At 41.2% G+C, this 23,613-nt stretch overlaps 2 protein-coding genes across 6 annotated transcripts; one reads left to right on the top strand and one right to left on the bottom strand.

Moving 5' to 3' along the window:
- Positions 1-686: 686 nt before the first annotated feature.
- txndc17 (thioredoxin domain containing 17) lies at positions 687-2,494 on the bottom strand. The gene is made up of 4 exons (XM_086216629.1): positions 2,228-2,494; positions 1,953-2,034; positions 1,356-1,431; positions 687-1,148 (listed from the first exon to the last, which is right to left on the bottom strand). The coding sequence occupies exons 1-4, from the start codon at positions 2,370-2,372 to the stop codon at positions 1,080-1,082; spliced, it is 372 nt and encodes a 123-aa protein (XP_086072755.1). The 5' UTR covers positions 2,373-2,494; the 3' UTR covers positions 687-1,079.
- A 238-nt stretch (positions 2,495-2,732) lies between these two features.
- On the top strand, positions 2,733-21,888 carry kiaa0753 (KIAA0753 ortholog). 5 transcript variants are annotated; one of them, XM_086216625.1, is made up of 18 exons: positions 2,733-3,169; positions 3,604-3,900; positions 4,024-4,279; positions 4,441-4,556; positions 4,647-4,709; positions 5,171-5,392; positions 6,472-6,649; positions 7,351-7,547; positions 7,712-7,842; positions 8,655-8,807; positions 9,326-9,415; positions 10,818-10,905; positions 11,145-11,204; positions 11,300-11,470; positions 11,667-11,748; positions 11,952-12,072; positions 17,927-18,160; positions 20,446-21,888. In XM_086216625.1, exons 1-18 carry the CDS (start codon positions 3,155-3,157, stop codon positions 20,591-20,593), a joined length of 2,622 nt encoding a protein of 873 aa, XP_086072751.1. In that variant the 5' UTR covers positions 2,733-3,154; the 3' UTR covers positions 20,594-21,888. The 5 variants fall into 5 exon arrangements, with proteins under 5 accessions (XP_086072751.1, XP_086072750.1, XP_086072752.1 ...); XM_086216624.1 differs by having other exon boundaries at positions 2,734-3,169; positions 11,145-11,210; positions 20,446-21,887; XM_086216626.1 differs by lacking the exon at positions 11,145-11,204 and having other exon boundaries at positions 2,734-3,169; positions 20,446-21,887.
- The last annotated feature ends 1,725 nt before the right edge of the window (positions 21,889-23,613 follow it).

The raw sequence follows: 23,613 nt of genomic DNA on the forward strand, positions 1-23,613 counted from the left end.
TGATCCAGCTTCCTCCTGCTTTAGCTTTGGTCACAAAGTACACATTCTTCTAATAATTTATACTTAGTTAGTACATTATTGGTTATTGGTAGACTGACTTTCACAAGAATAGAGAAGGGCTCTCTACAATAACCACATTTACATAGCTGATTATTAACTTCCCTTTTTGTAGATAATGTATCAGTGTGTACTTCCATAGACGAGTGTGTCTTCAGCTATGTGGGTGTATACGTATTCTAATTTGTACAAATTTGTCTTGTATAGGTTAGATAAATGTAACTGACTAACTAAATGACTTAAAAGTATTAGCTATAGATATTTGGTAAAGCATTCTATATTTTTTCCTACAGGATAAAAAAAAATTGACCAGTGCATTTGTGTTTAAATAAAAATAAGTGCATATTCGGAATTGACTTATTGGTGCGGGCATCAGTTTGTGTATGTGTATACAAGATTTACATTTTAATTATGGTACTAAACAGATAAATAATAAATAATGCCGCAGGGTTGGGATTTAGTCAGTGTATAGACTTTCATATTAAGTATTTGATCATTTACTTCTGCAATTTGTTTTGTTTGAATAATGTCTTGACGTTATTTTCCTTCCCTGACACCTTTCCCAACCATTCGAGGGCATCTTCGTCTTGATCTCCACTTGGTTTTCACAGCAGGAAAAGTGACACAGCTTCAACAGCAAGTTTCACTTTAATCAAGGTTTAAGGCATCAACAACCGCATAAAAATGGTCACAATAACAAAAAAACAAAAAAAAAATCCAAAAGATATTCCTTCGATCAGGGTGTTTCTTCATGATTCATGAAATGTATTCAGAAGTTGGTGTATGTAAAGCAGCACAATCTATGAATTACATCCATCATGTAAATATTCCAGCTGTTGCTGATGAGGGATAGTAAACAGCTGCTGATTTGCTTTGAATCACAGCGGAAACAATCTTTTCTATTTGCATCTTTAATAATATTCAGTATTATATTAGGTAAGTATTTGAATTGGGCTAAATAAAATTTTACACCAAGAGTGAATAACTCATTAAAATGATGGAAGTGAGAGGTACAGGATCCTTCAGTCCTCGGTGAACATCATCCTCACCAGCTCCGCCTTGAAGCATTCCTCCTCCACCAACTTCTGGGGCTGAAACATGACATGGAAATGACTTTTGAATCGAGGCTGTATGATTGGAAAAGGACCGCAGAGGAGCTTTAAAAAAAATACACGGAGAAAGAAGGAATTTCTATTTGCAGCAATGACACACACACACTTCAGTTCTGAATCCTTCCTCCCTAAATCATGCAATTCAGCACTAAAATTAGGTTTTAATGTGTACTGGGTTATTCTTACAGTGCCGTATCTCAGTAGAGTGGGGACTCCACTCAGCTTCAGTGTCTTCTTGAAGTCATTATTGGGGTCCTTCCAACTGTAGCGTGCAAAAAGATAAATGATGTTGATGCATATGTGCACCATACAACGCAGTTAGAGCTGATTGGCTGGTCAAGACAAAAATCAATGGAAAGTTAAAATGTTTTGAATGAAAGATTACAAAAAATTAAGATAAAATATGCTTCATTTCAATTTAAACATCTTGTAAAAGTGACTGGTAATCAGAAAGTAAACTCAAATCATAATTTTGTATGTTCGTCTATGTTTGAGAGCACATATTACACAAGTTTTGTTGCAGCATCAACTTGTGAAAAGTCCAAAAGATTGTGCAGTTGGAATTTATCTGACTGATGAATTTGCTAAGTTGAACCTGAATAAATATAAATCATTTACAATAAACAATAACATCAATAGCGACTGAGCTGAGCTGCCAGATCTTTCCGACAGGATAGAGAACACAATAAATGGGTTCCTTGCCAAGAGTGACTTGAGCAACATTTTCCTAACCCATTTCCATTTACCAGAAAATGATTAAACAGAGAAGAGAAAAGTACGAACTAGGCTCTCTCTCCAACTTGACAGTAGATGAAGACAGAACCCTCAGGAAGGTGGGGCATTTCTCCTCTTACGACTGGCTCAGCTGAGGACGAAGAAGTGACAGTTAAAAAAAAATGGCTTGATTTAAAAAAAACAAATCGATTAGTTCAGTATTAATTGCTTTTAAAGCAAAACAAAATTAATTAAAACGTTTTTATTCTCTTTCGGTCACAGTACATGACCAGATATGTCACATAACCTGTTCAAAAAAAGAAAAAGAAAAAAAAAAGAATTACCTTTCACACAGTCTGGACACCAGCTTTTTCCCTGGGCGTCTTTATCACCGGAGAAATACACAAAAATGTCCTTTCCTTTCCTTTTGGTCACAGCGTCGTTGAATTCATCGTAGCCACGCACGTTTACTTCTTCGTACTTGACCATCGTTCACTTTAGACCACCGAGTAAGTAGGAAAAGACAAAGGCTTAGAATGTGAAGCAGCAGCAAGCGTTGACAGAATCAATGCTGTTGCTTTTCCTCTGAGGAAAAACTTGGCATCAGCACTTCCGGGGTGCCCAAATATTCTTAAAGTGACCGCGTGCTGGATCGAGTATGTCAATCACGTTACATTGATGGCAGAGAAGATTATTTGTAATATATAAATCATATTATGTTTTAATCATCTCTTATATTTTTAGAAAGCGATATCCAAGTAGTTTTAAAAGCATTTACTGAAAGGCAATTTCGGCTATGTTTGATTGCTATCGCGATCTGTACTTGGTTAAAAAAAAAAGGAAAGAACACCAACTTCCTCCGAGGGGCGTGTTAATGTTGTCATGGTGGCGGCGATTCAAACTGTTGTCTGGCTTGGAAAAAAATGTCAAGCATGAGTTATATTTTAATTTTTTACAACATTTAAGGAATGGGTCACTATTGACCGTTCCTATATTTAAACGCTTATTTATTTGGATTTGGACTATTTTGACAGAAGCATATGTGTGAAGAATGACGTTGTTAACTTGCTAATGCTAACGCTTGTGCTAACATTTACTAGCGTTCATTTACCGTGGTACCGAGGATTATGTGCGGATTTGACCGAATTCGGCGGATGTTTTCCTTGCCATGACTGCAGAGTGGCCCCATGGTGCCAGTAGGATAGTTAAGTTAAGGAAAAGATTGGATGGATTTAGGTTAACATCGGAACTTTCCCGGCGGTAGCACGGATATGTCCCAAACAAAGGTAAACAATTAATTCTTACTCAGCTGTGTCTGCATCCCCATTACTTGTTATGTAAAGCATCTAATGGTTACATTCATTTACTGCTAGATGGAATTTTTATTTGAACAGATAGCTCGCTACATACATATTCTTCACACTAAACGGTCCTGTAAGGATTGCTGCGTTTATATTGTGCTGTTATAGTAAAAGTCATTGAGCATTGATTATATATGTGAAACTTCTGTCGATTCAGCACTGTAGAGTTCAACAAAACATAGACAACCACTTTGAACAAGAACTGAATTATGTTTCATTGGATTTATTGATGGGTAGCTGTGTCAATTACATTTGGAGTTCAAATGACACAAATATACATATATAAGGAACTGATAGTCACAGTGGTCCATTTTAGCAGATAGGAGACTAACTATAACTTGATATCTTACATGCCCCAGCTATTGTTCAATGAAGCCGTTCCTGCAAACACCTGGAACCGGGCCACCTGTGTTGGTCCACCATCTGCCATTGTGATCGAGAAGCTGCTACCGCTGTCAGGGGAGCGGGAGAATGTGGAGAATGTGGACGACACCAGAAGCTCATTCAACTTCAGCTATCTCTCTGAGGAGAGGCTACGAGCTGCCATTCAGCTGGCCAAGAGAGATGTGAGACGACGGCACTTTTTATCAACTAAATCCCCTCCTAAACCTTCCCAAGATGTCTCCTTTGAAACAAATGATGTGGAGGTGCTCCAGGTAAATGTTGTAGATAAATATAATATAGAGTGTTTCATAGATTGCTGGTTAATTCACACTGACCTAAAATTGTAAGGGCTGTCAAATCTTAAATCAGTGACCAAGTGACTTGATTCTTTATAGGATCTAGAAAATAACCACCGCAAAATCAAAGCTTCTATTCTAAAGGACCGACCTGGAGCCAAACAGTTACACAGAACATCCCAGAAGCATCCTATTTGCTCCAAGCCTCGCAGTGGCCAGTCCCCCCCAATCAGAGATCTCGGCCGTAAACCGAGGAAAGCAACAGACCAACAGAATCTGTTAAGCCAGGAGATCCACAAGCTGCAAAATGAGCTGGAAAACTATATCCAGACAGTTGAACAACTGGCAAAGCGAGGTAATCCACCTAAACAGTTTCTTACAGCAGACTTGTGTGTTACTGTTGATTTTGGTTTATGAATAAAACATAGTTTGAAGTCACTAAACTGGCACCCACTTCACGGAGTGGGCTCCTCATGCAGTTTTACATCATATATCATATTTGAACTGGAAATTCAGCACCAACAGAAAAAGCAGAGGAGCCACTGGAGCCCGATGAGCAGAAGAAATTAGAGATACGCAGGCAGAAGCAGGCGGCCCGTTCAGCACGTAGCATCTATGCTCTCCAACAGCAGGTATTCAAGTTTAGGGCAAATTGAAAATTCCCTTGATGAACTTTTGATATTCTCCACATCCACAAACACCGTTTGATTAAACTGTTGTAGGTAAAAGAAATACAGGAAGACATAGAGAAGATCCACGGCCAGAAAATGTGGGACACCAAAAAGGTATTTCAACAGTGTCATCTAGAACTAGGTCATTTTAGTGACATAATGAAATATATTATGGATTCTGTAGAGCAATAATATCCAAACACACCAATAAGCAGAGTTCATACAGTCATCAAAACTTGGAAAATTGATTGGAATTGAGAAACACAAATCCCTGAATATTTGTGGATAAATTAAAACTGGTTGTCTTGGTTCATATTGATTTACTTAAATGCATTTTAATGCTGTCTCAAATCAAGCATTTTGTCATTGACTTTATTGAAAGGCATGCTAATAATTTTGACATAAATCCCTCTGCTTATTGTACATGCGTAAACTCTCTTTTATGTTATTTAATCATTTGGCTAAAATTAGGTGTCTCAGATTTTTTTTTTTCCTGGCTTCATTGCTAAGCAAAAGCCGTTGCTCATAGCAACATTACTCCAGATTAAACTGGTTTACTTTTGTTCGTCTTTCAGTCCACAGTAATAAACAGGCTGGCAGCTGCTCACCGTGGGACACTCAGGGCCTTGCAGGTTGCTCTCCACCAGCTTTCAGATCTGTCCCACGGCACGTTTCCGCTTCATTACAAAGAGCTGGGTCCTCTGATCCGCCAGCTTTCATTGTGCTCGGCCAAGATAGAAGTTGACCAAGGTTCATCTGTGCCTCAGACAGTGCTCAGCATCCTGCAGAAACTAGAGGTGAGGAGCAAACTGTCAAAATAGAGAGTACTTTAACAACAATTTAGTTGAGGGACCATTAAACCAGAGTAGACGGCTAAAATTGATTTTTGTGGCCAAATGGTTGAATGATTTTTATCGGCCAAGTAAGTCATCAGGCATCGGTCTCTGAGTGAGTGTTTCACTTAAAGTAGCATGGAGCACTTTTGCTGAGTGGAAGCAACCTCTGCTGATATCAAAATACAAGAGAGTTATGATTCTTATCTGTTTATTTGAGAACTGGAGGAGTATGATTGATACACAAGAAGAGGCAAGTGATTTTGATGGGAAACATTTTTTAACGTTAGATGAAAAGGCTGCTCAATACTGTGTCCATAAGTCTCGACCAATGGCAGTTGCCAGTGGCTGACTCACTACATTAGGGGTGAAAGGTCTTGTCTTTCTTTTTTCCTTTTGAGTTTCCTTCAGAAACACACTGCTGAAATAGAAGTTTCAAGCTCAGAGAAGAAATGAAAAGGACACAACTGTCACAAGTCAGCCTAGTATCAAAATAATGAAGAAACAGTTAACTGAAGCCAAACATGCTGCATAATGTTGCTTGAAGACTGAAGAAAGAAGTCCACAAGTCGTGCATTAAGTAGAGATTGTTGCTGCACAGGTCTTAAAAGAGCATCACAAGGGAAGATATAAAGTCTGCTGTCTTTTTGTGTCTGATGGATTTTTTTATCAGACTGAAAGAAAACAATCACTTTCGTCAAGCTTGAGTTGATTTGTGATTTGAAGGATTTTGAAAAGTAAATGGACTCAATTTTATATAGCGCTTTTCTACCTTAGCGGCACTCAAAGCGCTTTACAGTGTCATCTCATTCACACACTCACACACTGATGGTGGAGGCTGCCATGCAAGGCGCCAACCTACTCATCAGGAGCAATTATGGGTTCAGAATCTTGCTCAAGGACACTTTGACATGGTCACCGGGGTCGGGAATCGAACCAGCAACCCTTTGGTTGCTAGACGGCCACTATACCCCTGAGCCATGCCACCCCCAAGGAAAAGTGTAATCCAAATTTTGTGTTCCTTGTTACTCTATTCCTCGTAGACTTTGGATTCTACCCTCGGTAAACAAGAGATGCTGCAAAAGATGCAAGCCCAAGCATGTCCTCCACCCAGGAAGTCTCCGCATTTCAGCACGTCACCTATTACGGCACCCAAGGATCCCACCACCTCGACAGTTCAGCCAGCTCGCAAACCCACAAATCCCAAAAGAGGTATCCATGGTAAGCATCTTTTTTGTTTTTTAAGATTATTTTGATCATTTTAACTGTTTGCGTACATGAACCTAGAAATAATTGCCTTCTTAATATGTTATGTCTCATCCCTAGCAACAGCAACCATTAATACTTGCAAACATTTTTTAACCTTAATACAACATGCAAATATTGTATAAGAGCAGTGTTTTTTTTCTACAGCTTCAAAGGGAAAGTGGTTTAATTTCTTCGAAAACATCAAAAACAAAACTGTTTGGTCTCCTGTGTGTGTCGAAGTCACCCAAGGGCTTGTGTGCAGTTGTGTTTGGAAACCTTACTGTGCTTAAATGGTGGCACGATGACTGAAAATTGATAAGCAGTCATTAAAAAAGCAGGAGCTGCAGTGCAGAGCTCTGGCCCTTAGAGGCCTCCAGTGGAAGAGATGACACAAACACTTGCAATTATCTGTAGATGCGATGGAGATGTCCTGGGAAACAAACACCCATGTGGTGTACATTAGTCCCTATACCACTTATCCAGAAATCTGCAGGGGGCATTGCTGATTATGAAGAATGAAGAGCCTCACCCACCCACTCCAAAGATGAATTTACCCTCTCGTTAGTCTTGTTTATTTATGAATTTATTCACGTCACTGCTGCTTTCCATTTACTGTATGTAGATTTGAATCAGTTAAGATCAAACCAGTGATTTCACTACGTTTTTATTGGCAGGTAGGAGACCTCCACCACAGAAGCCCAAAACAGTTTCCCTCCAGCGCATGAGAGGGGAGGTGCTCAGGGCCGCCATAGAGCACCTCGCCCAGCAGAGGGAGCTGAGAGAGCCTCAAGGACGTTCTCAGGCAAACGCCATCTGTAGAAAAGGGAGGGCGACACACAGTGAGAGGCGCAAGGCTGACTTAATATCAAAGGTATTTACTAGAAACGAATATACTGTCACACATGACAGCTGCTCGCTATTTTATTGAAAGGAGTGGAGGAAAAAAAGGCAAGTGTGCCAGGTATTGCAAGACTAATATTTCACCTTGCGATATCTGAGGTTTTAATTGTATAAATGATATATTTTTCTCCATAGGGCAATCTGATGCAAAATGCAGGTTTCCAGCAGCCTACAGTGTCCTCTCGGCTCCGAGTGAACCAGCTCCCTCAAAAAGAGCACTCTGTGCCCTGGATACCTACCTCACCCCACTCTCCTCCTCCGCAGCCGTGAGCTTTTATCTGCCCGTCCAACCCGATGACACATTAGATGTCATCATAACCTATTGCACTTTACCAGTGGTTTTTCTCTCAGTAACTCTCATATTAGATGATTAATGTTTTTTACATAATTGAGGTCATACTGTTAGAATAAATTCCACTCTAATCATAAGTCTCCTGTGTGCAATAATAATGAATCTGCATTTTTCATCTGCACATTAATGCAGTTTTTTGTGCATAGATTCTGGCTGTAGTAAAAGATTCAATGGAAAGAGAGAGAGCGAGAGAGACCTGTTAAGCAAATGTGTTATTGCAATTCAGAATATTGGCCTCTTGTCCCATAGTTTACATGTACTTTATGAGTGAAGAGTTCACTACATTATCATTCTCAAGTTTTTGAAAGGAATCTGTGTCAACTGTTATGGAGAAGGATAAATTAAAAAAACAGCAAAACATCAGAATCTCCGTTCTCTCGTTTTGGTTGCAAGATTGGTATCTCAGGAGTGATGCGTGTGTGAACGTAGGTGCAACAAAACTATAAACAGCACACTTCAGTAATAAGTAAGACTATTGATTAGAATGTTTGCAACGTAATTAATTTCACTGCCGTGAAAGCGCATGATGAATATGGTGAATTAGGTTCTGTGAAAGCAAAAATCGTGTGCTTTGCCTGCCTCATATCATCTGATGGAGAGTGCTGTGAGAGGCACACCAACTGCCAGTCGTTTTAATGGATGTGTCGTTTGTAGAGTGGAGTGAAATTATTTGTGCTTTATGTCAGATTGCTTTTTTGACACTATTGTCGTTCTGAATCCAAACAGATCGCCTCAAAGAAGGAGACCAGAGCCTCGGTGTCTCTTCTCTCCTGTAAAGCTGTCGCCAAGCCCTCCCAAGCAGAAGGTGACTTGGGGGTTAGCTGAAGAGCCAAACCTGAGCTCAGAAAAGAGGAAACAAGCTCAGAATGAAGCATTACGGTGAGGACCACCTCATAACCATCTGATTTCAGTCTTTTCTGCTTATTGGGTATTTCAATCCAAAACATTATTGTTCCACTGATGAGTCATTTTTGGGGTTTTTTCACTCGATTGTCTATGCAGAAGAAAACTGAACTAAAAGGGTGAAATTTCAAGAAAAGTGGATGCTAATGAGTCCTCCCTGGTATTCAGTTAAGTTCTTTCTAACTGCAGTGTCAGAGCCTACTTAATAAAAGCCAGAGGCAATGCTCTGATTATAATTGAAAGTTTTTTTTTTTCCCCAATAAATGAATCTAGGTGGTTGCTAAATCTAAATCGAGGCCATTTTTCTTTGCGTGTGATTAATAGTTGGCCTGTTAGATTGAGTGTTCCATATACATCTCTGTTTTTAAATCATAATCACTACAATTTTGCTTTCCAGTTAATCATGAGTAAGCAGAGATGAGGAGTTTAAGGTATTAATGTGAAATATTAAACCTGCAATTTGACATCATTTGATGATTGCTGGTTTGGTGCAGAAAAGCCTGGTTGGATAAGATGACAACACAGAGACTGAAAGAGCTCAACCAGCTGAGTCAGAAAGAGGCTGAACGCATTCGAAGATTAAGGTAGAGTAGAGATACAGTTTTAGACTAATGAATCTGCAGAGTATTACATATTGGCTCTAGATCCTGTTAAAACATTTTTCTTCATATTGCAACTTTGCTGTATGTAATTAAATAAGACAAATCTTTAAACTCAGACAAATTCAGCTGAGTAAGGACAAGAGTCTGGATTGATGATGGATCTAGAGGGTTACATTGGATGTCCTGAATGTGTCACCAGAGTGCCTCTAAATAGAGAATAGGACAATGAACAATGCTACTAAACCAACTTGGCAGTACTCCATACAGTAATCTTCTACCCCAGGCCTTGATATTTAAGTACGTAAGCCTTTACAACGGGGGCGCAATTACCCTCAAATGATAGTGTGAGTGATGATTGCAGTAGCATCCCTTCAGCACCGGGGAGAACATGTGTTCATGAAAGCCGCAGCGCATTTCCGATTAGCCCTGTTGGACATTACATCTATAAAGAAATTTCGCACTCAACATTTCATCCAATAAATGTATGAAGTACTCATGTACTTTTTGGGAAACATGTGGATTATTACTCAAAAGATTTCTCTCTTTCTAAAGCATCTGTTGGGCCAGAGCTGTAGTTAATCCATAAACTGAAAGCAACAAACGATAAAGGAAATATTTTTCAAAGAATAAGTGGATCATTTTACACACTCCCTTCTTCTCTATGGGTTTTAGATAGACAGGAGTTGCAACTCCTGTACTCACCCAAAAATATATCGTACATTCATGAACAACATTGTGATTGAGTCGGTGTAGATGAGACATGTCCGTCAAGCGTCTGCATAAACAGTTCTCTTTTTAGTAGATGCTTGGCAATATTTGGAGACAATAAAAAACAAAAATTTACTCCCCATTTCAAACTTTACCAAAACCCATCCAAAATAAATTGCAAAGAAACCTTTCTCAACCTTATCAAGTCATCTAATCCGATTTTAGTCACCTGCTTCCCAAAGTTAACACCATACAGATAACAGAAATCTCTTCACAATCAAGAGATGATTTATTTTCTGTATCGCTCCTGTTCACACTTATGAAATGCATCTTGAATGGGTTGTTGTGATCTGTTCATTGCTGGAGGAGCAGAAAGTAGCATTTCAGGTGTCATTGACCTCCAACTTAAAAGAGGGCCAGACTCTCTACAGGGTTGATGACATTTGCTGTTTTTAGTTTATCCGTCTTTAGTTTTCAAAGAGACATGTAAAAGATTCAGGAATGAAGGGCAGTAGAGGTTCCAGTATTTCCATGTATGGCAAGGGTTTATTTTTTTGGATAATAGGTTCAGGTACAAACGAGTATTTGTTGTGTGTGTTGGGGAATCAAAATCTACTTTGACTCTTCCAGACTTGTTTGGTGATAGTTTGTGTTGTGGGTGTGTTTGGGTTTACAGGTCTGAAGTTCTCTCACCGACTCAGTGGGCTGAGAGAGCTGAACAGAAGGCCAGAGAGAAAATTCAGCCTCTGCTTGATGCGGCGCAGGTAGGAAGAGATGTCTCTCATCTCAACTCTGATGGATTTCAGAAGGATTTCTTTCTTTTACATGCCACGTGAAAACCCAGGGAGAGAAAATTAATAAATCCCAGTTGTCATTCAGATAAAACAAAGAGTAGTTCTTTACTGAAAGGTCTCCATTTGAGCACTAGGTTAGTGTTTTATGTGGTGATACTGACGGATTTGGGATTGATTGGACTGGGGGTGTATTTTTTTGTTTACTTCAGCATATTGGTGAGTCCAGGAACAGGATCAGCTCCTCACGGGGGTTGTCTGAGCAGGCTACGGTGAGGGTGAGCCAGGCTACTCTTGACTTTAATTCTCAGGAGAGAGGAGACTTTGTCTTAACCTTGATTGTTCTGCTGAATCTTGTTCTCCACAGGCAGCAGAGAGTGCTGACCAGCTGAGTGAGGCCCTTCTGGAAGATCTGTTGGAGGACAGTGTGCGGGTTGCGTGGGCGGCTGAGACAGACAGACAGTTGGATGGCGTGGCCCAGCGTAGGCTACAAGCCCCCACCCTGGAGAGTATGCTGCTTCGCATGGAGGAAATGCAGGTGAGAGCTGCCCTACACAAAGGCTCACCACAGAAAGGTCACTGAGGAACCAGAAAGGTCACCAATCATCAGTTTTGTTATTTATAGTGACAGCTCTGGTCTGGTGTTGCTTCCTGACACAGTGTCTAGACTGTTCAGTCTGTTTAACACAGCTCCAAGTATGTTTTTACATGTTGCTCCCTGTGCGCCTGAGCAGAGGGACCAGGAAGAAGTGAGGAGACGGTTTGCTTCTATCACCTACTCAGACCCTCTTGGGTGGGACCGCCCAGGGCCAGCAGGTACAAACACTGAATGGTTGTCTGTATCTGCAGTCAAAGTCCAGATGGCTCCTGTAGGTGGAGCTAGAACTACAAGTGACAGCTGAAAACTTGCCATTCTGACAGTGAGCTCCTCTGTTTGTCTGTCTGTCCCCTGCTCTACCCATCCCACTCTGCATACATGTCCACTGCCACCTCCTGCGCTTCCTCTCTGTTCTTTCCAGGTCCTCAGTGCCTTGTTCCAGGCTCCAAGCCAACCTCTCCTCAGCCAATTAGGCTCACAATGCCGGTGCTGAAACACAGCACTACAGCTGAGATCGTTCTGGAGAAACCTGTGGAGACCGGGTGGGTTTCTTTCATATTTTACTGATGGTTTCCCTTCTTCGCTGGTTTATTAATCTCAATGAAGGAGGAATTCTGGGGATGTTTGGAGTGTTCCCACATTAACAGGTTTGACCTATATAACGTCAGTCTTGAGCTGACAGCTTTGCATATTCGAGTTTGATAAGTACAATATGGGTAGTTCATGAATTAAAGATAACATCTTCTTTTTTGAAATGTATTTTTAAACAATAGTTAGATTTCCTGAAAAGTCAATGCCACTTTTTTATGACAAATAGAATCACAGATAAAAAATGATATCCGCAGGAAGTCATTCACTATCAACTTAATCAGGCCGAGAGACTGCATGTAAAGGGGATGATGTTTTTCCAGTGATGCAGTTTGTGTCTTTTTTCACATGAAGTGTTGTTAGTCCATAATTGCGCTCCCACCAGGAGGCCTTACTCATCCCACGAAACGCACTTTGTGGCTTCAGTACCCAGGGCAGCATCTATTCCTGACTCTGGCAGCAGACTCCACAGAGAGACCCTTCACTGCCCAGGGCTTGGGCTGCAGCTGCTCTACTGCAGAATGAGAAACTTGGAAGGAAGACAGTGGGAGGACTAGAAGTTGTTTGCACAGACAAGCCAGTAGGATGACGGCTATAAGATAGTCAGGAAGCAGTAGCACTATCAGTAAATAGCAAATTAACGTCCATTGTCAAATGCCCAGTGGTCAGTTCACTGTGGAATACTGAAGGGTGTCTCTATATATTGTCTGTCCCATTCATGTGATTAAGGGTTGACAAAACATGGCGCACAGCTCGTAGTACAATTCAGCACATTTGGGTGACACCACAAATTACAGCCTCCAAAGTCACTATTAAGACCTCCACCTTTCTCAAATGGAACCCTATAATCATCGTGAAGGTTTTTCTATAAAACTGCATATTTTATAAATTGGCAATGAGTATATTTTTCGAAGGTCTCCAGTCCTGCCACTCCTTAATAGGGACAGACTCATGAGGACTGTCAGCTCATCGGTTCTGAAAATCCCTGCTAATTGAAGACACTTAAAAACCAAATTCTTAGATTGCAATAGAAATTAATGGATTACGGTGAGGTGTGAAGGTGAAGATGTGCTCTTAAATGTACTGCAGTACCTTGTATGTAATATGGTGGTTAAAATTTAAATTGCTGGCTTCACTGACAAGTGAAATGTTGCAGCTCTTACACATTTTCTACGTGAATTGTTTTAGACGCGTGACAGAACAATTGCAATAACTTTTTGTGTTACCGGTAATTGTTTGCTGATTGAATGGTCGCTTGGTATTCATTGAGGCAGAGAAATTCAGGAGCAGAGATCCATTTTCTATTGCATTCTCCTTGACTGTTCCTGTTCTGTGGAAACCTTACTTTTTTGGATTATTTCATGTGTATGCGAAGGGTTGGAAAATTTGCTTGTCATGCAGTAATTCTATATATCCACGTAAAAACATTTCAGACATGATAGATGCTCACAACTCCCTGTGGTTGCGCTGACTGCCACATCCTCACAATTTTTTTCCCACCAACCCTCCTTGCTTACCAGGGAAACAATAAATGTCACAGTGCACAAAATCAATCCAGGCATGTGAGAAATATTAAACATTTTTTAGAAAACAATAAACCAATATGGCTTCTACAGGCATTTAACATAGGCAAATAAAAGCCACAGGAATGCCGCAGCTTACATTTTGAAAATATCTGTAAAATTTCATTGGGTTGTTCGTGTTATGTGCAGACACAAGCGGCAGCATCAGAACATTTCATCCCTGCAATACGTTTCTGGGGATACAAATAAGCACTTTTTTCTTGATTCAAATTTTTTTACAGCCGAGTGGTTGATTGAGTTTTCACATCTTTATGTGTCCCGTGAGTGAGCGCAGTCGGGCTTAGAAAGATGATGGCAGTAAAGATAACACTACCAGAGGGTCTCTGAAGACGAACTGTAAACTTCATGGAGAAACTTGTTAAAGACAGACAGCGGTGCAAGCAGTAAAGATCAAAGTAGGAGGTCACTGGGGCCGCTGTTGTGTTTAATAGGCATATTGTTTCACAGAGCTGTCTTCTGGGGCTGAGAATTTGCTTAGGAAACTGTCCTGAGTTAGTGAAGAGAAGAGTGGGCTGCTTGTGTTGAAATGTTGTGGGCTAAAAATGACCCAGATGACACATGATTCCAACAGTGCGGGTGGAGATGGAGTGAAAAGCATTGAACCTGCAGGCCGTTAAATCAGCGCTACAGGGAAATAACGACACAATACACAGAGTGAGAGACAGACAGAGACCATGTTGCATACTGTCTTGTCTAAAATGCTCTCGCTGATGAAATGTCAGCATTGAACAGTCACTCGGGACATGTTAGAATGTGTAGGTCTGCAACACAAAGTGATAAGATCGGACTTTCACAGTAGTCAGAAAATTGCGAAATGACATTTGACATCAGCAGCCGAAGGAATGAAGCTCCAGTGATGCAGAAGGCTGTGGTAAAATAATTTATGTTGTTAAGTAAAACGGTCCAGATTTATTGATTATTTCCTGCTTTGATGCCAGATGCACATCATTTTCCAGAAAATGTGGAAACTGCACTCATTTTGGGTTTTAGTCTGGGATTGGGAGTGTATTAATCTGGAACTGTTACAGTGCATATCATAATAATGTGCAGTAATCGTTCATGAGTAAGTCATTGATGATCTGCTTCTCTCACATTGTTGATGCATCAGACTGTGGAGCTGATTAAAGAGCTGGCATCAGTTCCAGTGACAAAGGCCCAAATTTCAGTTTGTTTTTGTATTTGTTTGGGGATTGTGTTAATCCTCCCTCAGTGTCGCTTGTGGTCAGTGTAGCAGAATGACGGTGGTTTATTTTGGGGGGTTTGGAGGCACAAAAAAGTGTGAAGAGATTAAGGAAAGTCTTAGTTGTTTGTTCATAACTGTCATTTCTCAGCCCAAACAGACACATCAGATGCTGCCATCAGCAGGAAAACAGTCATGCACGCGAATACACACACACACACACACACACACACACACACACGCACACACACAGTAGGATAGTGTTTGACAGTGACATAACTTACAAAAGCAGACGTTTGTCAGTGTCACTTCAGCTCTCTTTGATGGTATTGTTTCATGGGGGACACTGGCAGTTACTGGTTATGGCTTTCCTGATGTTTTTTTGAATTTTCACTCAGATGTTATAACTGATGGACAGAAAGAAGGGAGGGGACAACCAAACAAGCACTTGCATTCTCAAAAGAATGACAATGGAATGGCAGCTTGCTTTCTGTAGATTCCTTTTTTTTATGGTTTAAGGGTTCTCAGGCTATGTCTCTGCCTCCAGGCTCATTTAGTTTGAAAAGCAGGATGTATCTGTTTGTATAGTGAGTGTTTCAGCTCACTATTTCCAGGCTGGCAGTTGTGTACATAATTTTATCCCCTACCATTATCTATCATCAGACACAACATGGGCCCTGTCCTCTTGATTTCCAAAACATCATCTATTGTTCTTTTTAAAAATTTTAATCTCACCTGCCTTTGTGTGCAAGCTAGAAAATGACCACTGAGACAACAGAGTGAGATTTTTTCTTTGGAAATATAAGCAGAGCAGCAGATAAGATTTATGTATCCATGGTGAGGAGGCCAGACACAGACCCTGATTGCCCCCTCCACCCCACCCCAAGCAGCGCTCCATCAGCAGGTCAAACAAATCGATGGAAAGATGAAAGACCCACTCAGCAGTCCTGTAAACCTTTCATGTGTTTTTTTTTTTTTCATCTGCTCTTTCACTCCACTGCGCCTGTTGTTTGGGGCTACGGTCGTCCTTTCAGGCCAGATATTTCAAACGAGTTGAATCCTGTCATGCCGTACGCGGCTGCTCGCTTGATTATCAGCTGCGATGGCTTCCAGCTTCTGCATCCAGTCATGACCTGACATCCATTGATTCAAGCACATTAAATTGTTTTTCAGTGTCAGAGACTGCTGGGTAGTGCAATACTCAGTAAGCAATAGTGCAGCCGTCTGTGCATTCACTCAGTATCTTTCCTGTCAGTGAATCTTTGAATCATTACTTTCTGTCCTTAAACTTTATTTGGCCTTTCTCACCTCAGCTTCAGTGCAGCCTGCATCTTCTTTTTGATACGTTGCTCTTGCCACTCACTTAACCAAGTCTTCTCTTTCCTGGGCAATAAATAATTTGAACTTCTGTATAGAAATGAACTTGAAAGTGAAGTATGAGTTCCCTCTGTTCAGCTGTTTTTGTCCGTGTCCTGAGCTGGCCTAGCTGTAAGTGGGTGATTATAATGGGTTTAACTTTGAGATTTTACTTCATTATTTATAAGACACAGTTATCTACAATTCTTAACAGGAGTTTGCCAGCTGGCTAATTTTATCTGCAGTACTTTGGCAAGATGCTTTGTTTCATTTTACTGTACTACAGATGTCATAAATTATTCCCTTTGCAGGCTTGTAGCTTGTACCTTATTTATCCTGGTGTCATTTTTATAATTCGTAAAGATCATAAACTGTACATTTAAGGGTACCAGCTGAATGGTTTGTATCACAGTAGGTAGCCAAACATTTGTTGTGTTCAAATTCAGACTACATTAAAGTCATTTTCGGAACGTCTTTCTTCATGCATTTGTAAGTTTCTGGCTCTGAAAAGTAGCACGTTTCCCCAAAAAGTATCTTCACATGTAAGCTCTGTGTGATGTCCTTTGGCTCACTAATGGGATATTTTTTCATCCGGATTGACTAAGCCTCCCCTGAGACTGTCCTTCTTCATACTTTAAAAACCTCTTGGAGGAAGACAGAAATCGTATGACGTCGTCCCTGCAATGTGTTCAAGTCCAAGACAGCGAAATGGCGAACAGCTGGTCACACTTGGCCATGCCAACGTATCAAACACATGCCTGTTTGAATATATACAAAGGCTGAATAGTAAAGCATATTTCGTATGCTAACAGAAGCACATGGCTAGTAATGAAGAATTACTGACTTTCTTTTTTTTTGCAACATACTGAAATAATACTTTTTGTTATGAGAGAGAAAATAAAGTTGGTTCAATTGGAATGGCACGCAGCCCTTGGTAGCCATGTAAGTACTGTAGGCAGATTGTGGCTTTATCCATCCAAAGGCAGAAAAGATATATTCTTTTGGAGTCTGAATTTTTACAGGAAAGTCAGGCTGCCCCTTGCTGTTCTCTGAATGTGGCATAAAATGTGTGGGTGTCATTCAGTTTTTATGAATAGGAGCTTAACTTCCAGGTTGCTGTGTTTGTCTTGAAATACATTTGTCCCAAGATGCCGATAAGACAGTAAATTGATCCGTCTCAGACTGGAAGCCCAGACAGATGTGGTGGCGATTTCATTTTTATGGCCACCCCATGCAGCCCTCAATCCAAACAGAAACAAGTTCAGCAGAGGCTAGAGTGCACAACAGAGAGGCGCTTTGCTGTGGGAACTGCTGCAACACTAAATATAGCTCAGAGAGCAGCGTCACAAGAACCAGGCTGATTTGGCCGAGCGGAGAGGATTATAAAGGCAGACCATGACAATGCCCAGCTGAGCCTGCCTCAGTCCGAGCGAGAGGCAGGTGAGAGATCTGGTACCCCGCCCAAGTTCACCCGAGCCTCTCATTCAGCGCAGCAAGTATTTCAGCTCAATGGCTGCGCTGCTCTCCATTATGTCTCCCTCGTCAATAAATTAGTTGGCCTCTTCTCCACATCCGCAGCCCTCAGAGGCCCTTCACCCAGTTCATACAGCATGAACAGTGGAGGTAATGAAGAGGTGTTTTAGAAGCCTGTTCGCCTCATGACTTGAGCATCTTCGTCTCTACCCACAGACACATCATCTTCTCTGAGAACAGTCTGACAGAGGAGGCGTCCCAAGAAGACCAGCAGCCCAGAAACGGCACCATGTTTCCAGGTCCAGTGGAAACAAACACCGGCACTGTTATCAGCGTGCCAGACAGGATGCTGAGAGGTATCCGTCAGTACCGAGAGGATTACGAGGCCTTCGTGCGAGTAGGGGCTCGTAAGGCCGTCGGCAGCTTCGACCCCTGGGCTGTCGCGGACAGGTATGACTCCAACATGGAGGTAAACATGTGGAGGATACTTAGTAGCTTCTTTCTCCTCTGGTTGAAGCTTTGACGTTAAATAGTGCTCATGAATCTCACACATTCGATTTCTGAAGTTGAAAACAGTTTCATGACATCAACAATTATGTTCTCAGCTTTTGAGCCTCAATTAAACTGATTTGTCCTCAATTAAACTGATTTGTCCTCAATTAAACTGATTTGTCCTACTACTTGTCCTCACTATGGCAAAGAGTCATGGCTGTCTTAGAAGATTCTGCAGGTTGTTTTGTTTTTTTTACTTCACATATGTGTCTCTGGGCTTCTCTCCCTCAAATTTGCATACTTGACAGAATTCTTAAGTTGCTGCAATGCAGAAGGCTCCCTCTGATCTTTGTGAACATTCTGAATTCATTTTTTTAATGGGGGGTGGGGGGGATGTTTGCAGAGGAAACACAGAGCAGAAACCTGCCAGTGTGATAAGATGGTAATGTGGTGCTGGAGAGCCACAGCGCCTGGAGATTTCATTCAATCTGGCTGTTTGCAAAAAAGAGGAAAAAAAGGAAACCCTTAGTGAGGCGTCAAAACAGAAAACAAACACTTGAAGCTATTTTAAGCTCAATTTGAATTTCTTTGATTCTTCTATGCACTGTGATTGAAACATTTGGACTGAGTAAGTTTGAGTAATTATACTCTGTTTGCATATGTAACTCTCTAGTTACTATCAGGGTATAGACACTATGCTGTAATCATTATCATCTACAATGCATCACTGCGTCCGTTTCATGGAAGGAGAACATGCTACCTGCGTTGTCGTGTCAGTTTGACAGAATTTGACTACTGAAATGAACACCAAAGTGCACCGTCACACAGGTACAACTAGAGGGCGCTTCAAAGCACAGGCTTTATTTGAGATGCTCGTCCTGTGATATATTTCATGAGCAATTCAGTTTAATCTAGCTGACAGGCAGGCACTTGCAGACAGATGACCCCAGCCAGACCTAATTAACGAAAGAAGACACTTCTCTCTTTGTTTTTTTTCTTAGACGGATCTGCTCCGTAAAGTAGCATCATCCTACAACACTCCACCAAGTCAGGAGCAAATGGGCCTCATACATTTTGCATCATCTGGCTAATAAGATAACACAGATCACATAAACTGATATCAATCATTGATAGAACTTGGTAAGCCAAATGGTGACAGGAGATCTGTTCTTAACACTTGCTGTTTTACTGAAAATACTGATATTTGGTGCCTGGTTATCACAATATATTGTGTTATCAATTAGAGATGGAATATCAGATTGGAAATATTAGAATTGGGTGCTGAAATGATTATCATTATTCACAGATGGGCTGTCTTGATTTGCAGATCAGATATCAGAATGCTGGTGCTGTTCCACGTACTGAGCCTGTGCTGGATCGCATACCCACCACGACCATCAAACCCGTTACCAATCCAAACATGCACTTCAAATAAAGTGCAATAAACCGAATCCCAATTAAATTGAATGCATTTACGTGTAATCTTTGCTCTTTTGATAAGAAGCACTGTGTGGTGTTCTTCAGCCTTGAAATGGAATCATAAACATAACGGCAACTCCAGCTGTAATAGTGGGAATATTCAAGAAAATAGGCTCTGGTATCAAAATGGGTGTTGGTAGATGTGAACCAGAATCAGATCGGAAGTGAGAGAATGTGGATCAGTGGCTCTCAAATATCAATATTCTGTCTCGACCCTATTCTACATATTTTGAAATAGCTGCTCCCAATCTGGAATTAATCTCTTTATTCAGGATTTGCATATCATGTACTTGTATTGCTTCTTCAAAGGTACAAGTAGTTCAACAACATGCAATTACTCTAAATGTTCTGTTGCACCGGCAACCTAATGATTTGACATTTATATGAAATGTGTGTGTGTGTGTGTGTGTGTGTGTGTGTGTGCGTGTGTGTGTTGACCTAGATAATGATGAAAACACTGGAATGTAGCTTGGTGCAGCAGCAGCCAGCTCACCAGTCTTCATTAACAGAGTTACTTTCCCTCACTTTGTGCCCCGAGTCCCTGCACACTTCCACTGCTTCTTCTTTATCAACCAGTTGTACAACAATGCAGCCTCACATCTACACTAATAGATCTAATGCCTGGGACATAAATTGGATTGTGTCACATTCTCTTTGTTTAATTTGTCGGGATGCCAAACATGTTTTTGTCACAAGGTCGCAGTTTTAAATCAATTTTGAGTTTGCGTGCGTATGCGAGTGAACATGCTCTCTTCTCTCCTCAGCCTGGCGGAGGAGTTCCTGTCGGAGGCTCTGGCTGACGTGGCAGCAGAGTTTCAGGACGTTGTGGAGGAGTACGCCGAGGCCGTCTTCACCTCAGAGTTCCTCCGGCCCATCCAGTCGCCTCCTGCTTCAGCTTCGCTCAGCCAGTAGGCGGTTTGAGTGGAGGGTAGTTTTGTATAAATCCCTTTCATCTGTGTGTTATATGAGCATATTTTTCAGATAAATTATATAAACGATCAAGGACTCAAAGCCCTCCTAGAGTCACAAGCAGATGCTTTCATTTGGAATTCAGCATTTTCTTTTATGTATTTATTTTGTTTATGTACAAAGATCTGTTTAAGTGTTTATAGATCACCTCTCTATCAACATTTCATTTAATTGGAATGTTCGTGTTTTTTGGTTTTTTTTTTTTTTTAATGAAGCGCCAGCAAATGCGATTGAGTTGCCGAGTGCATTACTTTTTCTGTTCCTTGTGTGATTGTATTCCAATGGGAAAATTAGTTTAGATAAGCTTTTAGAGACCATTACAACATTACGGAGGATTATAAGATTACTGCACTCCCCATGTTGCACCTAGTTAAAATCTCCCACAGGATTACTCACACTTTCTATTTCATGAGGAAAATAAATTGATTGCATTCGGTCACCACATAAATGATGTCAGCTGCTGAAGGTATCACATGTTTCATGCTATAAATCCCTTTTCTTTTTGCTCTGAACAAGCTGTTGTTGGATCTTTATTTCCACTCAGTGGCTCACGTGTTGACCCAGTAAGTTGTGACCACTGAGGAGATCTGTTACGAGAGACAGAAGTTTCTGTTTCCTCTTCTTGACCAAACGAACTCTGCAGGTTTAAACGCGTCAGTTGTTCCTGCAAAATAAACAGCCTGTACTTTTGAACTAAGAAAATGCCTGGGCCCTCTCAGAGCCACATGAAAGTGGTGCAGACAGCGCCAAGGGGACACTTGCAGATGTTGTGTCGGCCTGAAGGGATCGGCTGTTGACAGGGGACATACACTGACTGAATGAATTAGCTCACGCTGAATCAGCTGCCCCTGTTTTTCTCTCAGGCACGGTTCTGCGTGGGCGTCTAAATACGTGCGGGCTTTCATGGGATCCAGAACACTGCACGTTTCTTTTTTCAATCTAGGACAAATAGAAGGCATGGGATCGGTGTGTCTGCATTGACTGAACTGTTCATGAATTTGGGGAAACTGGGGAGGCAGGAAACACGTGAATTGATCCTGTTAATATTCAAGAGAAAATGTTTAATTATTGTCATAATTGAGAACATTAACGTGTTTTTCCTGAGAGATGTTTACAAAATGAATATATTTTCCATTTCAGCAGCCGCCCAGTGAACGGTGAATTCACATCCCGTGTTACATTCTGTAATCACTGAAATTCTAGAGCTCACCGCTTTCCTATTGTTTTTTTTTTTTTTGTAAACTCTCAACATGCACTAACTGAATTACTTGTAGTATTTTGTGCAGAATTATAATTTATAATAGAGAGGTTCGACCTTGCCGCCAGCCTGCACTGACTCATAATCACAGCTATTTTCAGGATCGTGAGGTCTCGGAACACTAATATATTCACAATGCATGGCAGGGGCACTTTGTCATGCAGGTAAAGTCAGTTCCAGGCTGGTTTGTGACATTTGGGTTGCTTTCGAAACAATTTCAGCTGGATATTGGTACTTACAACAGATGGATATGAAATCTTATGGCTTTGTAAGAGGTTCTCACTCACACCTGCTTTTGGAGCTGAAGTGTCAGACGGATGATTACAGATGAATCGCTGGTCATCACTCAGCAGTCTCTCGTGCAAATACTGGCATTGTGGGGATTTTACGCTGCAAGTGACCCTCTGAGGCACGTTGTGATTATTTTGGGATTGATTTTCACATCTCATCTAGAAACGGGGGCTGCACGGTGGTGCAGTGGTTAGCACTGTGGCCTCAATTGACCGTAGGTATGAATGTGAGTGTGAATGGTTGTTCGTCTCTGTATGTTGGCCCTGTGATGGACTGGCGACCTGTCCAGGGTGAACCCCGCCTCTCGCCCGTTGATGCTGGGATAGGCTCCAGCCCCCCCGCGACCCTTGATAGAAAGGAATAAGCGGAAGACAATGATGGATGGATGGATGGATGGATGGATGGATCTAAAAACGGTTGAAGTGTTTGGCCTTGTTGATTAAGTAAAAAAATAAATTAGCTACATCTTTGGTTTTGTTTTTTTTAAGAGGAAGTTATTGTGTTTTTTGAGTAAAGACAATCAAAAAATTATCCACAAAACTATGATTAGTGTTGAGATACAGTCGGGCAGCACGGTGGGTCAGTGGTTAGCACTGTGGCCTCACAGCAAGAAGGTGGAGTTTGCATGTCCTCCCTGCGTGGGTTCTCTCTGGTACTCCAGCTTTCTCCCACAGTCCAAAGACATCAAGAGGGGACGAGGCTGATTGATTCTCTAAATTGACTGTAGGTGTGACTGTGAGTGTGAATGGTTGTCTGTCTCTATGTGTTGGCCCTGTGATGGACTGGCGACCCATCCAGGATGAACCCCGCCTCTCCCCCGAAGGCTGCTGGGATAGGCTCCACCCCCCCGACCCTTAACAAGATAAGCGGTAGAAAATGGATGGATGCTAAAGTAGTATACAGAGTCAAGCTGAGCCTTTAGAGGACTTAACATGACGCCTTCAAGCGACAACAACCAAACATTTCCGTATTTAAAATGTAATGACAGCTTTTGTATTCACTGATTGTTTTCATTATCCACATGAAAGCAGAAAAGGGTCAGAGCAAAAAAATAACCCATTCAAATACTGCAGGGTGTACAGTTTGTTTTTGTAACAACAATATATGCAGGAGAGGGAGTGCCCATCGTTGGTATTATTACACCTGCTAAATGTCACGCTGACACAAAAGCTGAGGACTATTTGAATAAATCAGCATATTTCTCAAGTCCTTTTGTTTGGAACCTTTTCCTCAAGTAAGTAGCCGTTGGTGCTTTAAATAAAAAAAAAAAAATCAGACATCAAACAACAAACGAAGCTGCTAAAACTGGGTTTGCTGACTTGTGTTTGCCGGCTGTCACTGAACCAGGCCTTGCCTTCATTACATCTGTGCACATAGAATTTTATCTGCCTGTATTTGTCTGCACTAATATTGT

This window comes from Aulostomus chinensis, chromosome 10, assembly GCF_037954235.1.
Source record: "Aulostomus chinensis isolate RoL2024-O1b breed Wild chromosome 10, RoL_Achi_v1.0, whole genome shotgun sequence".
Lineage (NCBI taxonomy): Eukaryota > Metazoa > Chordata > Actinopteri > Syngnathiformes > Aulostomidae > Aulostomus > Aulostomus chinensis.

What these genes read in the sequence shown, in the direction of transcription:
- kiaa0753 (XM_086216624.1), top strand. An exon ending in GAGAAACCTGTGGAGACCGG is followed by an intron (nt 12,073 to 17,926) that starts GTGGGTTTCTTT and finishes CTCTACCCACAG; the next exon opens with ACACATCATCTTCTCTGAGA. An exon ending in CCCTGGGCTGTCGCGGACAG is followed by an intron (nt 18,161 to 20,445) that starts GTATGACTCCAA and finishes TTCTCTCCTCAG; the next exon opens with CCTGGCGGAGGAGTTCCTGT.
- txndc17 (XM_086216629.1), bottom strand. Translation starts at nt 2,372, where the DNA reads ATGGTCAAGTACGAAGAAGTAAACGTGCGTGGCTACGATGAATTCAAC. An exon ending in CAAGTTGGAGAGAGAGCCTA is followed by an intron (nt 1,432 to 1,952) that starts GTTCGTACTTTT and finishes TGCACGCTACAG; the next exon opens with TTGGAAGGACCCCAATAATG. An exon ending in CTCTACTGAGATACGGCACT is followed by an intron (nt 1,149 to 1,355) that starts GTAAGAATAACC and finishes GTCATGTTTCAG; the next exon opens with CCCCAGAAGTTGGTGGAGGA.